Genomic DNA, 18,272 nt, shown 5'->3' with positions numbered 1-18,272 from the left:
AAAAAAAAAAAAAAAAAAAAATAGGACAAGACGAAGATAACAGAAAAAAAATTAAATAAAAAAATATATAATTTACTGTTTTGAAAAAAAAAACAAAAATAGAGCACAACTACATGGTAGTTGCTTCATTATAATGTAATTTTATATAATATGTAGAAACTAATTTAATTATACTGGTGTATAATAAAAGCAAGTACCATAATAAATAAACATGCTTTTTGCGTTGTTAAAGATTACGCAAATATTATGATATGATAGTATGCAGATTCGTAGGTTAATATGCATACATATATATGTGTGTGGGTACATATCTGAAAAGACAGATTTTTAGTGCAAAAATTTCTACAGTTATATGAGACTCATTAGCGCATAGTATTGAACTTTTTTACGCTATTAATATGTTCATAGGTTTATTAGTATACGTGAGCATTTGACTTTTAATGACGATTCAACTTTATAATGGTGTTAATTCTTTGCATATGGGATTATATATATATATATATATATATTTATTTATTTATTCGCCCTAAAACGTGCGAACGTTTTTTCTGTTCTTTTATGGCCAATTTTGCTTTACATTGCATGGTGAATAGGTGCAAACGTAAGTATGGAATTAGGGCCTATACTTAGTAGCTGTATATATTTTCAAAATTTTTTGATAATTCCTTTTTTATACTTTTATAAATGTTGTTAAAGTAATCATCGTCGGTAGGTGCTTGCTCTGTAGGGGTATCAATGGCTAAATATAAATCTGCATTTGAATCATTATTTCTTCTGTTATTCGTATCATCCATTATTACTGCTCTATTAGCACCGTAGCTTATGTCATTATTTCTAGTACAATTTTCTTTTACACTATCCTGCATAAGAAAATCAACATTGAACATATCGACATCAGGATGAAAAATATCAGCACAATGAGTTTGATCAAATTCCTTTTTTAAAAATGAATTGGAATACTTTCTCTCTGACGATATAGAAAAGCTGTTCAAATTTAAGCTCATGTTTTGGTAAAAATTTAAAAAATCGTCATTAAAAGTTGCAAAATCGCTCTGTATTATGGGTATATTTTCTAATATAATTAGATTAGATAAAACATCTCTTATGTTTACATCTTTTTGAGGCTTTTCATTTACTTCTCCATATATGTCTTCTACCATTTGTTCATTTTGCCTTATTGTTTGGTGTTCTTGTAGGCTAATATTGATGTCGTTATTTTTTGGTAGTAATAATTTTTTTTTTGCATTTACTGCATCATTCCTTTTTCCATTTAATGGGTCATTTATTTTTTCACTTACTGCATCATTTCTTTTGTCATTTATTACTTCTATTTTTTCTTCCTTTCCTATCTTCAAAGGTCGAATTTCTTGAATACCATGAGCAAATCTGCATTTACTTTGATTCATACATTTTTTCTTTTTCCAAAAATAACATAAAGTAGTTTTATAAGTAGCCAAATCAGTACTAGGATGTAAATTTTCTATTTCGTGTGCATATTTACAATCGGGGTTAGTACAAGCTATATTTTTTTTAACACTTTTACATAATTTTGTATTTTCTAAATTTGGTAAAGGTCTTAGTTCTTCTATTACATGAGCATAATTGCAGTTATCTCTATTCGTGCATTTATTTTCCAAAAAATGTTTGCATATTTTCGTCTTTGTAAATTGATATTTAATTTCTGGGAGGATACTCATTTTGTGTATGCACTGGGTTTATGTATTGGTATGCTGGCAAAGAATTGTGTTTATGTATATTGATAGAGGGGTATATTTATGTATACTGACAGAGGAGTATGTTTATGTATACTGACAGAGGAGTATGTTTATGTATGCTGACAAAGGAATATGCCCTTGTATGTTAGCAAGCAAGAGTGTCTATATATGTTTGTAATCGAGTATATACACATACGTACGTTTATACATGTAAGGGAAAAAAAGGATTAGGGTAAATTTTCACGGACAAGTACACACTGTCAGATATACGTAAAATACTCAAAAAAAAATTGCAAAAAAAAAAAAAAAAAAAAAAAAAACAGAAAAAAAAAAAAGTGATTATCAACATACTACAAAACAAAATGTAAGCTCACAAAATGTTCAAAATAATTCCTTAATATGAAAAAAAGTACTTACGGAAGATAATTTTATAAAAACTGCCAAGATAATGACAACAAACAAAAATCTAATAAAAAATGAGTATAGCTAAGCTATATATTAAAAAGGAAAGAATATGTCCTATTAAATTTTAAGAAATTGTATGTGTACATAAGAGTATATATACATATATATACACATATACGTGTGCATGAGAATATATATGTTTATACATATGTATACCTATTAAAATACTTTTTAATTCTTATAAAAGGACAAAATGAATTAAAATGTTACTAAAAAAAATGATAAAATGCAAAAAGCAAACAAATGTTTTTTTTTAAAAAATATAACTACACAAATTGAAGAAAAAAAAAAAAATATATATATATATTATGTGTACATAAATATTTAAGTGTGTAAATACAAAAACACTTACACATTATTTGTATATATATATATGTATATATGTGTGCACATTTGAACAACCAAAAAAGTTAAGGAAAAAAAAAAATTCGGATCAAATATGAGACTAAAAAAAGCCCTTTTTTTATACGTGCTCATTTAATTTTGATACTTTTGAGCCCGAAACGTTGTAAAAACTCGTAAATTAGTTGTAAGAATAACGGGACGAGATAGTTTTTAAAAAGGTTCATATTATGACACTAAAAGAAAAAAAAATAATAATAAAATAAAATAAGTAAGAAAAAAATGAATAAATAAAAAAAATAAAATGAGAAAAAAAAACAAAATACCTTTAACCCTTTTAATAGTATATAAGCGAAGTAATGTATGCAATATTCCATTTTAAAAGTTGAGCTTTTTTTAGTATTAAATTTTTTGGAGCAAAAATTATGTTTATGCTAAGTTTAATATTCGTTGTAATGAAAAATCAAACGTGTTTCCTATGAAGAAAAAAACTGCATTTTTATAAAAGCAGCACACACATTTTTAAGCATCATTTTTTAATGCATACAAATGTTTACGTAGAATAAATCTGAACATATATGTACGCTTTTGCATTTTTATATATTCGCAAAATAAATATATACACTAATTATATATTAAATGTATAAGGCAAAACTTCAGTAACTCAGAAGTGCGAATTTTTTTTTTTTTTTTTTTTTTTTTTTTTTTTACATTCGAGGAAACAAAAAAATTACTGTCTTACAAAAGGAACATGTAAATATATACAACAAAATTAAGAACTCTTGAAAATAAAAGTCTGAAATCGTCTTTGAGAAAAACTAATAAAAAAGACTACTTTTTTTTTCTTATCTTTTTTTCATTTAAAACAGCAATTTTTAGTTAAAGTAAAAAACTTAACCTCAAAAGATAGCAGATAAATATACGAGATAAAAAAAAAAAACATAAAAAAAACGAAAAATAGCCTAAAATGTTCAAAAGGAGCAGTTCTGTTCATATTCTTGCATGTTTTGCGTGGTCTCTATTACTCTAAATATATATATATATATATATATGTCTATGTATTAATGTTCACATTTGTGAATGGGGGTACATATGAATGCCTACATATGCTTGTGAACTACATCCCGCAGATGAGTACGACAACACATGAAAGTAATAAAATAGTAGTTTCTCGAATATTTCTATTTTACATATTACAACTTCGTTATGTAAAAAAAAAAAAAAGACAAAAAACAGAAAAAACAGAAAAGGCACAACTAAAACAGTGAGAATTAAAGAAGGAAATGGAGTACGATATAACGTTTTTTCCCCATTTTGTTATAACACTATTTTAGATAAAAAATTAAAAAAAAAATTCTTAAACACATTCGTAGCGATGGTCAAGTATACTTATTTTTGCTAGTATCCCACATAAGTTACAGAGGGATTGCTCATATAAATTAGGGGTTTAAAAAATTAGCCCCAAACAAATTTTTTTAAAAAAAGGAAAATAATATACACATGCATGTTACTAATTTTGTAGTAGGCACTGCTAAGAGTAACACAACATCCTTAAATTGAAAAGGGGAGTTTTTCTCATTTCAACTACATTAAAAAAAAAAAATAAAAAATATAGCACCATATGGTATCACGCACGGTGCGTATTTTGCTTTACGCGTTTCCTTTCCTTGTAAAGCATTGCTATAATTCTTTGTAATTTTAACATATAAAAGTTTCGTCAAATGGTTGAATATATATATATATATATATATATATATATATATATATAGGTTTATTTATTTACACGCACGTATATATACCCGTGCATGTAATCTTACACATGTGCACTTGCTTCACATAAAAGGTTAATTAAAAAAAAAGGAGGAATGAAAAAAGAATAAACACAAAATTCAACTAAAAAATAATAAAATGAAAAGAGTGTTTTATATGAGACCAAATATAAATTAATGAATTATAAGGATAGACAAAAATGTGAAGTGGGCTCATATTTATGAATATATAGTATTCTACATATATGCATGAAACTATATATGTATATAAAACATATAATGATGAAGAAAAAGGATAAAGGCAAAGTATTCGCCATTTTCCTTTTACGCATATTAAAAATAATTAATAACAGGGGGAGTGCGGGATATACATATATATATATATATATACCATCAATTCAAAATAATGCAATATGAATTTTACGATAAAAAAAAAAAAAAAAGGTACCATGAAAAGGTAGCTCAAATTCGTAACACGCTAGTAAAAATAAAAATATGTCATGTATAAGGCACAAAACATTAACGTGGTCGCAAAGGATGAAATAAAAACATAATCAGAATGCAACTGGAAAACATTATAGTCATAATTATTTCTTATAACAAAGTTCATAATATGATTGTAATTTACGGGTAGGTAAGACGTTAAGATTAAAGAATTAGTAATAAAATATAGACCCATAAGTTCTGAAATTAAAAGAATCCACATATTTGAAAAAAGTTTAAAATAAAATGAAAAGTAGGTAGAAATTTGAATAACCTGTTGTAGAAACTTTTTCATATTTATTGCTACAATATAAGATATATATATTAAGGATATATATGGTGCATACATAATAGCTGTGTTATATCTGATATTAAAAAATATACATATTTTTTCAATAATTTTAGAAATTGGATCTCTCATATGTATCCTTGTAAATATTATATTTAAAGTGGACATTATAATTTTATAAATTACTGTAAGGAACATAACAGAATTTAAAAAGACATTAATTTTACCGAATAGGCATTTTGTATTCTTTTGAATTTCAAATTTTCTACTTAGTATAGCATTCAATGAATAATACATACTTGTATTTGTATAAACAATATCTTCAATTTCTTTTTTAAGTTTATTATAATTTTCTATATTCTGTATTTTCCTTATTTCGTTATTACTTGTTTCGTACAAAGTTTTAGTTTCATCATTAATAGGATGGCTACTGCAACGTTCACTAAATACCTTCGCCATTTCGTCGTCATAACTATTTGCATCATCGTAATCACTGTTGTCTTCATAACCACTATCACTTTTACAGTCATTACTGTTTTTATAACCACTGTCGTTTTTATAACCACTGTCGTTTTTATAACCACTATTGTTTTTATAACCACTATCGTTTTTATAACCACTATCGTTTTCATCATCACTGTTACCCCCATTGTCATAGTCCACATCATTGTCAAAAGAATTTACATTTTTTAAATGTAAATTTTTCTCGAGTTCATATAAAAACTGGACACTCTCTATTTTTCTTTTTTTTTTGTGTGCATTATTCTGCATTGTTTTGGGGAAATTATTCATGGGGAAACTTACACTCTTGAATAAAATTTTTTTAGATATATTGTTGTTTTCGATATTTCGATTTGTCATTTTTTCATTTGCTTTTTTATCCTTTTTTTCATTTGATTTTTTTTCATTTTTTTCATCTGATTTTTTTTCATTTTTTTCATCTGATTTTTTTTCATTTTTTTCATTTGATTTTTTTTCATTTTTTTCATCTGATTTTTTTTCATTTTTTTCATTTAATTTTTTTTCATTTGATTTTTTTTTCCTTTTTTTTCTTTTCTTCTTATTCAAACTATCGTAACAGCTGTAAATGGAGTAATAATTACGATTCAAAGGGGTGGCAGTCATGTTTTTATTGCTTTTACTTTTGGACTTAATAGGTTTGTCGAAAGCTGTATTATGTAATGATTTGTATTTCCTCGGCGGTTTTAACCTCTGTTCTTCACTTATATCTCCACTCATTTCATCCTCTTCAGAAGAAGAAAAAATATTTTCAGAAAAGGAGAGTGGACAACTATTTGATCTTTTTAAATTGTTCGTATTACTTTTACTTATATTTTTATAAAAATAATTAATTACAGTAGATTCATGGTCACTAAAATTTCCATTTTTTTTTTTATTTTTTACTTGTTCATTATTATGTGAACTTCGTTTAAGGTATTTTTTTTTTGACGAATTTAAATATTTCTGTTTTTCCTCATAAATAGCAGTATCATTACAAGTGATTTGTCTACTTCCTCCATAATTTAATAAATTATTATTTTTAAATGTGCACATACTTTTTAATCTGTTCGTGAAACTTACAAGGAGAGACGCTTTCTTTAAGGAATTACTTCTTTTCCTTCGCTTATTTGCGGATATTTTTTGTGCGTTTACTCCTCCGTTCCGTCGTTCCCCTGTTCCTATTTGTGCTTTCTCTACTAACCCTTCTTGTGCTTCCTTCGCTCCTTTTGCTTCCTTCACATTGTTCACCTCTTTCCCTTCCTTCTCTTCAATACCCTCTTCCAATGACTTTAGCTTGTTCTTCTCGCCCTCCCCAATGTAGTAAGCACTCCTTTTTGGCTCATATAAAAATGGACTCGAATGAATATTAATATTACTCTGTAACTTTTTCAGTTCTTCCTTTTTAAACATATAATTTGTGAAATTTATTAAAATCCTCTCTTCAATATTATATATCTGTATTTGTATTTTTGGTATTTGTAAATAATAAATAAAGGTAATAATGTAGTCATATATAAAATAAAGGGATGATATACCAGCAACTATAGAATTTGTTGTCACTCCTAGTGCACATATATTTATTAGTAACTCTCTAATAACAAATTTGTAAAGTAATAAAAATCGATTGATTAAAATAAAAATAACGATATAAAGAATGTGATACATTTGATAAAAATAATTTTGAAAATTTTGTTTCTTGTCCTTTTTATATTCTTCATCCGAGTTATTTAAATAGTAATTGTAGCATTTATGTTCTTTTTCAAAAAAAAAGAAAACTGTTTTGTAGAAATATTTATTCTGATCATGTTTTTCCCCATGTTTATTGTATAATATATATTTTCTAATGTTTATAGAATTATCACCTGCAATTACATAGTTGTAGTTTTTTTTATAAATCATATTTTTTAATGCTCCTACACTTAACCAAAGAAAAGATAAAAATATAATACTTCGAAAAAGGAATAAATGCTTTTTTATTTTTTTACTAATTCCATTTTGGTGTTTGTATATCCTACTTATTTTCATGTAATACTTCTTTATCAACTTAATATGTGAATGAGAATAAAACTCTGGCGATATTATTTCTTTATAGTTGTTTGAATCAAATATAGTATTTATAAACTCTACTGGAATAACTATATATAACACACATACTAAAATGCATATGTCTATATGCCATACATAGGCTATTATAACATTCGATACTACATTTGATAACTCAAATAAAAAAAGTGAAAATATTGACATACAAACTAAAAAAGTTATAAAAAAAATATTTTTATTAAATTTATTCGAATGATTTAAAATGTCTAAATACCTCAATAAATAATAAATGGACACCTTATAAAATATTACATGTAGCAAAATCATAGATATTATTTCACACAGCAATCTTATTTTCATTTTATTTTCCGTAAAAAAAAAAAAAAGAAAGAAAAATTTGGGGGGAGGGCTCCAAGTGTCAGCATAGCAGACTCACGACGTTTGCACACGCATACATATACTCATACGCGAACATATGCGAACATACATAAATATGCATACGTATACGTGAACATACACACACGTACGCATACTCATACGTACACTTACCCATACGTACAATTACACATACGCATATATATACGTAGGCATTACATGAGCAAATTATTACACATTAAAATTTCCCTCTTTTTGGTTAATAAAAAATTACAGCTATTTTATTTTAAAAAAAATGTACAATGAACGATAAATGGATAAAGGTACGCATAGAAATGCGAACAAACGCAATAAAGAACATGTCAAGGCGTGTGCTCAAATATATATATATATATATATATATATATATATATGTGTATAGATGTGCATATACTCACAAACGTGCGCTTAAGTATACGCGTAAAATGGACATATAAAATGTAACATGAAAAAATGGGAAACGGTAGATTACAAAATAAAGGAATATAAAATAGTAAATTGAAAAATAACATAAGCCGTAAGTTTACAAAAGTATACTTATGTTTTCCATTTAATTCCACAAAAATGCACTTCAAAAATAAAACAAAGTAAAATAAAATAAAAAATGAATATACATAAAATGAATATACATAAAATGAATATACATAAAATGAATATACATAAAATAAATATACATAAAATGAATATACATAAATTAAATATACATAAAATGAATAAATAAAAAATGGATAAACATAAAACAAATAAATAAAAAATGGATAAACATAAAACGAATAAATATAAAATGATTAAAAAATAAATTATACTTAAAATTTGTACACCAATTAAAAAAAAAAAAAAAAAACAATTAAACTCATAATTAATCATCTATAATAACAAAAAAATAAAACAAATATATAAACATATAAATATATAGTAAGCACTAGGTGCCATCTACTTGTTACTTGATTTATATATAAATTCTTCTATAATTTTTTACGTGTCATTATCCTATATACTAATTGTTTTCCATTATGTTCCACTTATTATTTATATTTACAAAAGCTTCTCTTGCATTACTATTTTTATTTCCACGGTAAATTTATAAATATAAGCTTTTCTTACTATATAATTTTGTAGTTAAGTCTCAACAAATATTTTTTTTTTTTTTTTTTAAAAAGGACAACATTAAATAGTTAAAAAAATGTTTTTCTCAATTTTCAACATATTTCATATAACACAAGAACAAAAATTGTCAAATGATGAGGGGGAATACAAATATATAGAAACTTATACATGTACACATACATTCATTAGCTAATGCGAAAACTTTCTGTATGTCATTCTTTTTATTTTTATATCTTTTCCAAGTGTATACACATATATAGGCACACATATAAACACATATACATATATATATATGTGTTTATATGTATAAGGATTGAAAAAAGAATACTCTTTCCATACGACGAAGGGTAACAAATTACACATTAATACAAACATAAAAAAATGTCGTAACACTGGCAGTGTGTCTCATATGTTTTATGTGAATTTACTATAATAATAAGTTGGTCTCTCTTGATGTTCCTCTGAGAGAAAAAAATTACAAATATGCAATTTAAGTAAAACAAAAAAAATTAAATGAAACAAAATAATACTAAATGAGATGAAGTAAAATAGAAATACAATAGACGTAAAATAAAATGAAATAAAATAAATAATGTACTAGTAGCAATTAAATAAGTACGGTTAAATTAGTAAATGTAAAAGTTAATAAAAATATACATAATTAAATGTACGACACACAAATTTTGTTCTGGCAGTTCATGCTTTAAATACTAGCAAATAAATTGCAATGAACATATTATTTTTACAAGTCCATTTAGTTGACTGGGCAAATAAAAGAAAGACGAACGTGTTCGCATTATAAACAAATATACAATGTATATATGCACATGCATATATAAATATATATATATGTACGTGTATTTGAATATCTTAAACTAACATTTACGTACAATATGCGCTTTAAAACATTTTAAAATATAAATGACCAATAAAAAAAAAAGGATAAGAGAACAACTACTTACTGTAAGGCATAAGTTACTTTTGTCACGTATATATGTATGTATATATATAAACATAAATGGTACATAAGTATGTAATAAATATATACATAAATACGCTATATATATATATATATATATATATATATATATATATAAATACGTATACACAAACATACACAGAAACATATAAAATTATAAGAAAACACATACAAGTACACATACGGTTTATATAAATATACGTATAAATGTATATATAAATGTATGTTAAAAGTATGTATATATTTGCACGCGAATGTTTATGGGGAGAGGTTGAAAATTAAACTTACAATTTCCTCTGCCGTAAACAATATTAAAGATTTAATGAAATAACGATAATGTCCCGATAACTATTTTTTTTTTTTTTTTTTTGTTTGGGTACTAATTTAATAGAAGATATAAATACACGTGTCACATAAATTTGTGTGCACATATGCATATGTATATTATATGTACATTCTCTATATATGTATAAATATAAGTATATATATAAAATATATGTATTACATATGTATACATTTTGGTTAATAACAAACTTTTGCCATTTTCTTTTTCCTTATTTTTTCTTTTGGATGTGATCAAGTAAAAATAATTTTTTACTAATCTCAATTGGATTTTTTTCTCTCCTCATTTGAGCATATAAAAAAAAAATTAATCCTTTTTTCCATATTTATGTATGTATATAAATATATATATATATATATATATATTTATGTACAATTTTATACCGCAATATATGAGTAAGTACGAACGTTGCTAACTGTACATAGTATTTTTGCCCTTGTTGGCTCTATAATACTGCAAATAAATAAAAAACAAAATGTGTGAGTAATAAAAAAAAACAAAAAAAATTTTTTGGCTAAATAATGCGAAGAAAATTATTAATCCAGAAAATAATAGGAAATACTCAAAAGAGCAACATATTAAATAATGTATAAGATAAAAACGAATAAAAAGGCTACAAATTAACCAGCATTATTCAACAAAATAGGTTTTTGTATATCAAAATAAGGATTATAAGAATAGTATTTATGAATATTCATATAAAAATACGTTGCTTATATTTTGCAAAAAAATCCATATATACATATATATTAGCTGAAAAGAAGAAAAAGGCAAGCCGAGAATAGTACAGGACGTACATACGTATGTATACATATATACACAGGTGTAAATAAATAAATAAATAAATATATATATATATATATAAATATATATATATGTATGTGTTTTTACATGTTGATATAAATGCACATGTGCCTTTACGTTTGAATAAATACGAAAAATAAGAATGGGAAATGCGCAAGGAGGTATGAACAATAACCCTTACGGATTTTTGGGTAATTTAAGATTTAATTTTAAATTGTGTTAATAAAAAGATGGCATATCATATATATGATGATATTAATTTATTTATATGTACATAAGGGTTGTACATAAGTAAAATTCGGTACAACATTATTGTTGTAAGTAAATTGCTAAGTACTGAATAGTTGAAGCATAATGAAGGTTTTTTTTGTGCATGTAAATACAAAAGTGTTTGTTTTATATTCTAGCTATTTTTATTTATTTTATTATTTTAATATTATTTTTTATTCTCTCCATCTAGGTAAAAAAGACGACAAAGATAAAGGAAAGGACAAGGAGAAGAAAAAACTTGAAAGTGCTCCACCTTCACATATAGGAAAAAGAAAAAAAAAAAAAAAAGGAGCTCCGGGACATTCTAAATTACCTAACGTTACACCTAATACTAAGTGTAGATTAAAATTACTGAAATTAGAGAGGATAAAAGATTATTTGTTATTAGAAGAAGAATTTATAACAAATCAAGAACAGATAAAAACTACTGATGATAAAAATTATGTAAAATTAAAAATAGATGATTTAAGAGGGTCCCCTATGAGTGTTGGTACGTTGGAAGAGCTAATAGATGAAAATCATGGAATTATAGCTACTTCAGTAGGTCCTGAATACTATGTAAATATTTTATCATTTGTAGATAAAGATTTATTAGAACCAGGTTGTTCAGTTTTATTAAATAATAAAACTAATAGTGTAGTTGGTATATTATTAGATGAGGTTGATCCATTAGTATCAGTTATGAAAGTAGAAAAGGCTCCTTTAGAATCATATGCAGATATTGGAGGGTTAGAGTCACAAATACAAGAAATTAAAGAAGCTGTTGAATTACCTTTAACTCATCCAGAATTGTATGAAGATATTGGTATTAAACCCCCCAAGGGAGTAATATTATATGGACCCCCAGGTACAGGAAAAACTCTGTTAGCCAAAGCTGTGGCAAATGAAACCTCAGCTACGTTTTTAAGGGTAGTTGGTTCAGAATTAATACAAAAATATTTAGGAGATGGACCTAAGTTAGTTAGAGAAATGTTCAAAGTTGCTGAAGACCATGCACCATCTATTGTTTTTATAGATGAAATTGATGCAGTTGGTACTAAAAGATATGAAGCAACTAGTGGAGGAGAAAGAGAAATTCAAAGGACAATGTTAGAATTATTAAATCAGTTAGATGGTTTTGATTCAAGAGGGGATGTTAAAGTTATTATGGCAACAAACAGAATCGATTCGTTAGATCCAGCTCTTATTAGACCAGGTAGAATAGATAGAAAAATACAACTTCCAAACCCTGATACCAAAACGAAAAGAAGAATTTTTCAAATTCATACAAGTAAAATGACCATGTCCCCAGATGTAGATTTGGAAGAATTTGTTATGTCAAAAGATGAACTATCAGGTGCAGATATTAAGGCTATATGTACTGAAGCAGGTTTGTTAGCCTTAAGAGAGAGGAGAATGAAAATTACACAAGTAGACTTACGAAAGGCCAGGGATAAGGCACTATTCCAGAAGAAGGGAAACATCCCGGAGGGTTTGTACTTGTGAGGGGCTTCGGTGTTTAGCCGATTATATATGTATGCATTTATATGTCCATGTGCGTGTGTACGCGTGTATGAATGTATTTGCGCATGTATGCATTTGCGCATGTATACATTTGTGCATGTAAATGTGTTTGCACACACGTGCAAACATGCTAATCTGTGTTACTGGACGAAGTGAATTTTCTTTTTTTCAAGAATTTGTTTAATAAAAAAAACGCAATAAGGCAGATACAGGAAGTTTGCCATTTATTTTGAAATGGAACGAAGTGAAGTAAAGTTTGATCCTTCCGTTCAGTTGTGAACTTTTTGGTTATACGTACATATATATATATATATATGTATGCCTGTACATTTGTATTTTTTTTTTCTGCCTTAAATATAATACAAATCACACGTACGAAAAATGTAAAAAAAAAAAAGAATCGTTTTTAAAGATAAATATTGTGTATACTAAAAAAATTCATTCCTTGAAAATATCACAATGCAATAAAACGCCGTCTCTCCTTTGAAATATGGAAGAGTACTTTGGGTCATGGAAAATACACATATGTGCATTACACGTACGTATACATGTCTGTACATATATATGGCTTAATGCGCAACATACCGGGCATGCATAACACTCGAGAAAAAAAAGTACGTGTAAAAATATGTTTGTACTGTATTATAATAAAGTCCTTTTTATGTAAAGCCATTAGAAATATATAAGTAGTTGTAACTGTTTTCTTACAGTGCTAATTCTATAATAGTTATGTGTACATTCATCATATAAATATACATATATATACATAACAAACTGATGATTTACCATATATAATTCTCTTTAGCTTTATTCAATTTTGTAGTCTTTGGTTTTCACTTTCGCCTGCTCTTCTAGAAACTTGTTGACTTCATTGTTCAAAAATTTTGTGTAATTCTGATTAATTAGCATCAGCTGTCCTTCTACACATGGGAATATACATGAAGGGTACATGTTGTGTAGGTGTGCATATGGGCATTAAAAAATATGCACACGTTTATAAGGACAAAAATGTACATGCCCACATAAGGATCTTAAAATTTTAGTAACTTGGAAGGAAGAAGTACAGTATAGCTAGCACTGTGTCCGGATTAAATAAATTCTATAAAAATAAGGATAACGATGTCAAAAAGGGGAAAATTTTATTAATTCATGGATAACAATAATTTGCGAATGTTTTATCACTTCATTTTGCAATAAGGGTCATTATTGAAAGTGTTTGAGAAACGGATATACATATATATATATATATATATATATATATGTACACCACATATTATTATTATTTTATTTCGTATTGTCCTTCTAAGGATAAGTAAATATTTCTGTGTAATTGTATTTTTTTCGCAAGAATGTATGTAACATATTAATATTATACACTGTTTTGTTAATGGACATGTATAGAATAATTTTTTAACCGTATTATTTCTCATATTTTTTTTTATTTTATCGTTGCGTTCCCTTAAGGTAATAATGAACGTATGAAGGAAATAATCCGCCTGCATAATTTTTTTTTGGTAATTTTTTGTAAGTACATAAAAAAGAAATTTATATTGAATTGTACTGTATCGTATTGTAATGTAACGTATTGTGTTGAGCTTTTTTTTCCTTTTTTTATTTTCAAACCAGGTGTATATTTTCATGAGTAAAAAGCACCAAAGTATAGCATATCCTGGTAAGGGAAAAGTACAAAAAAATGTTTTAAGGTGTTGCACGTTAATATATATTAAATAAATAATAAATGTAGTACTACTTGTTTAAAACCTTCCACATAATATTGATTTTATTTTTGAACAAAGAAGGATCAACAATTCTGAAGAAGCCCTCGCTTTCTATTTTTATAGTATTATTTGCGTTCCTACTAATTGTAAAGGGGTTTAAGTCTATGTATGCATGTCCATACAGATATACATAAACACGAGCAAGCATATATATTTACACAAACATGTATTCATATCTACGCTAGCACACATACACCCTACACGTGTCAGTGTTTCGTAGTTACTTTGAAAGGAACTTTCCGATTAAATCAAAATACTTTTCTTTGTTATTTTTAGTGGTATTTTCAAAAATTTCTTTGCTTTCTTCATAATATTTTATTTCCTCAATAACTCTCTTCATAATGGTCTACAAAAATTTGGGTAAACCAAATATCAAGGTATGATATATGAAATTATAATTTTTTTTTTTTTTTTTCCCTTTTTTACTTGTTGTCTAACGTATTGGTTTTTGTCATTGCTCTCTATGCTATAGTAAGAACTAAAGTACAATTTTTCATGACATTCTGCAGAATGAATTATTATTCCGTATACCATATTCTGTTACAATCGAGAAGCGGAATAAAGGAACTCACCTTGTGAAACGCTAACACTAGTGAACATATGGATGAACACACAACTGAACGCTTAATGGGACATATATATATATATACATGTAACTGAGAAAAACTAAAAAGAACAATATTATTCAAAATACTGTATGAAGCTAATATTATGCACAAAATTTTTTTCTTTTTTTTTTTTTTTTTGAGGTGTTTAACAAATTGAAAAAGAATGTAATCGAACAGTAAAAATTTTTATATTTTTTTTGCTCTTTATTTTTATTTTTTTTTGTTTTTTCTAAAATTTTATATTCTTGTATAAAATGATTATTAGTTGAAATGGATAAAATTCTATTCATAGAATAATCGGTTAAGTTATCAGAAAATTTAGTCAGCTTCATTCAGGTCTGAGCAACGGGTATATGTACATATTTATATATATATATGTGCGGCTTTTCCTTAATTTTATTTTTATTTAAATGTAAATGTTAAAAAAATTGCAACTAAAAACGTTCCCTTTTATGATGAGAAAATTTTGCTTCTTCTAAAATGAACGGGAGCGGCTATATTTTTGTGCTATTTGTAATAGTAAAATAAAATGGAAAAACTGAAGAAAATAAGAGAGAATCAACTTTTTTTTTTTTTTTTTTTTTTTTTTTTGCACACATCATATTATAAATATAACTCCAACATGAATATAATGGTTTTTATATTTTTGCTAAATTAACTTATATAGTATGGAAGCATAGTTTCGGCTTGAATGTTTTTTTGCAAAGAAACGTTTCATAATATATTCAAGCGCAATTATATGATTCCCATAGGTTAAGTAAAAAGCGTACTTGTTTTAGAAAATACAAAGATAAAAGAAAAAAAAAAAAAAAAGTATACATATTTTTTCAAATTAGTTTTGTCAAATAGATATTGTTTTGCTAAAAATAAAACAATATTTGTAAAATTTTTACAAAGTTTTTATAGTACCATGTTCATTTGCTTAATCAGCTGTATGCCGTTTCGTCTGTAATATATAACTAGGAGCATACGAGCACATATGCATATATATATATATGCGCGTGTGTGTATGCATATATGTAGAAAATATGGTACGCTAACACGTTGGTCACTTTCTAAATAGAAGTTACGAAATATTATGACCATTAAAGGATTCATACAATTTATAAGTAAGAAAATTCCAAATACCATTAAAAGAATAGATGATATAAAGAGTTTCAAGGGAAAGAAATTCATAATTGATGGGACGTTCTTTATTTATAAATTTATGTATGTTGCTTGGAAACACATATTAAATGATAAAAATCGTGAAAGTAAATATAAATCTAATGAGTTAACTACTCATCTATTAATAAGACAGTACATTATTAAAAAGAGTATACAGTTACTAAAGAATCAACATGAATATTTTAAATCTTTAAAAATTAATACACTCTATATAATTGAAGATATTGGCGCTAGATGTGAATTACAACCAGTTGATTACAAGTGTAAAAAGCATGTATGGAAAGAAAGAGATTCCATTCGAAAAAAAAGAAATTTATTTGACATCTTAAATGTAGACACATCAAAGAAGGATGCTTCCGCCAATTCGCAGTCATTAAGTGAAAGTGGTTTAAATAGTTGTAACAGTAGAAATTGTAGCAGCGGTAAAAGTAGTGGTAGTAGTAGCGATAGTAGCAGCATTGGAAGCAGTAGTAGTAAGGACGAAACAAATGGAAACGTGAATAAACATATTTGCGAGAAAAAGATTAGTATAAACAATATATGTAAAAAAAAAAACTCGAAAAAAAGAAAATTTGAAATAATTGTTGATGAAGATGGCGTTGATGATTTATTTAAAAAGAACATTTTTATAAAAATTAATTCTAAAACAGCAAATGATATTTACAATTATTTGCTATTAGAAAAAATTCCTATTTTTATAACAAAAAATGATGCAGAGAAAGAGTGTGCAATACAGTGCTCGCACGAGAAAGATGTCGTTGTTTCAGATGATACGGATGCTCTAGCATTTGGAGCTCCAAATTTAATAAGATTTGTAACTAATAAAAAAAAAAGACATATAATTAATAAAGATGAGCTTTTGAGTGAATTAAATATAAATTATGAACAGTTCATAGATTTTTGTATTTTGTCTGGATGTGATTATAGTGCAAAAATACCTGGAATTGGTCCCGTAAAAGCTCATGAAATTATCAAAAAATACAAAACAATAGAATCGTTTTTAGAATCAAGTGCTTTTAACAAATATAGTAATTCCAAGCTCTTTAATCAAAAATTAAATGAAATAACTATGTCATTAGATGATTATATTGTTAATGAATTTACTTATGAACAAGCAAGGAAGGTATTTTTTAATTCATATTAACAGCTTTAGCTAGTTGAACACATATCTTTTGCGAAAAGTTTTATTTTATTTATTTTATATTTTATATATTATATGGTCATATATATTATATATATGTATGTTAATTACATATGAGACACCATATTTATTGAATTAGTAAGAGCATTTTAATTGTTCAAATAAGTTGTTAGCGCTATATGCATTTGTGTCGTTTCATTAAAACAATAGAATTTGCCTTAAGCTCGATTTTATGAACGCAAAAAAAATGGGTATGTACATAGATATAACCATAGACATACACAAATAGGTACAAAAATAAGCACCCATAGAATCAAACTTAACTTTTTAAGTTACTCATTTACCTATACTATTTGTAGTTTTTTATACTATTTTTTAATTCTAAAGATTTAAGAAATGGCAAAAAAGCATCCCAGTTGTAGAAGAAAAAGAGCCTCGCGTGAGCCCATTTAAAAATGGTCAGCTCGTGCACCTGTGTTTATCATGTGTTTATATATATATATATATATATATATATATATATACGTATATGTATATATTTTGAAGCAAAT

At 26.0% G+C, this 18,272-nt stretch overlaps 5 protein-coding genes across 5 annotated transcripts; 2 read left to right on the top strand and 3 right to left on the bottom strand.

The window, feature by feature from the left end:
* Positions 1 to 626: 626 nt before the first annotated feature.
* On the bottom strand, positions 627 to 1,697 carry PmUG01_08024400 (zinc finger C-x8-C-x5-C-x3-H type, putative; the record flags this gene model as incomplete). Its single annotated transcript, XM_029004397.1, has 1 exon — positions 627 to 1,697. The coding sequence occupies one exon, from the start codon at positions 1,695 to 1,697 to the stop codon at positions 627 to 629; it is 1,071 nt and encodes a 356-aa protein (XP_028861090.1).
* A 3,072-nt stretch (positions 1,698 to 4,769) lies between these two features.
* On the bottom strand, positions 4,770 to 7,967 carry PmUG01_08024300 (conserved Plasmodium protein, unknown function; the record flags this gene model as incomplete). Its single annotated transcript, XM_029004396.1, has 1 exon — positions 4,770 to 7,967. One exon carries the CDS (start codon positions 7,965 to 7,967, stop codon positions 4,770 to 4,772), a length of 3,198 nt encoding a protein of 1,065 aa, XP_028861089.1.
* Positions 7,968 to 11,396: 3,429 nt separating this feature from the next.
* Positions 11,397 to 13,009, top strand: RPT2 (26S protease regulatory subunit 4, putative; the record flags this gene model as incomplete). The annotated part of the gene is made up of 2 exons (XM_029004395.1): positions 11,397 to 11,445; positions 11,715 to 13,009. The coding sequence occupies 2 exons, from the start codon at positions 11,397 to 11,399 to the stop codon at positions 13,007 to 13,009; spliced, it is 1,344 nt and encodes a 447-aa protein (XP_028861088.1).
* Positions 13,010 to 13,834: 825 nt separating this feature from the next.
* On the bottom strand, positions 13,835 to 15,339 carry PmUG01_08024100 (AP-5 complex subunit sigma-1, putative; the record flags this gene model as incomplete). The annotated part of the gene is made up of 7 exons (XM_029004394.1): positions 13,835 to 13,947; positions 14,075 to 14,126; positions 14,443 to 14,523; positions 14,651 to 14,696; positions 14,778 to 14,882; positions 15,030 to 15,151; positions 15,232 to 15,339. The coding sequence occupies 7 exons, from the start codon at positions 15,337 to 15,339 to the stop codon at positions 13,835 to 13,837; spliced, it is 627 nt and encodes a 208-aa protein (XP_028861087.1).
* A 1,152-nt stretch (positions 15,340 to 16,491) lies between these two features.
* On the top strand, positions 16,492 to 17,724 carry PmUG01_08024000 (endonuclease, putative; the record flags this gene model as incomplete). The annotated part of the gene is made up of 1 exon (XM_029004393.1): positions 16,492 to 17,724. One exon carries the CDS (start codon positions 16,492 to 16,494, stop codon positions 17,722 to 17,724), a length of 1,233 nt encoding a protein of 410 aa, XP_028861086.1.
* Between the last annotated feature and the right edge of the window lie 548 nt (positions 17,725 to 18,272).

Source organism: Plasmodium malariae (genome assembly GCF_900090045.1).
Source record: "Plasmodium malariae genome assembly, chromosome: 8".
Lineage (NCBI taxonomy): Eukaryota > Apicomplexa > Aconoidasida > Haemosporida > Plasmodiidae > Plasmodium > Plasmodium malariae.
The sequence above is the reverse complement of the archived record's forward strand: the minus strand, read 5'-3'. Positions and strand labels throughout refer to the sequence as shown.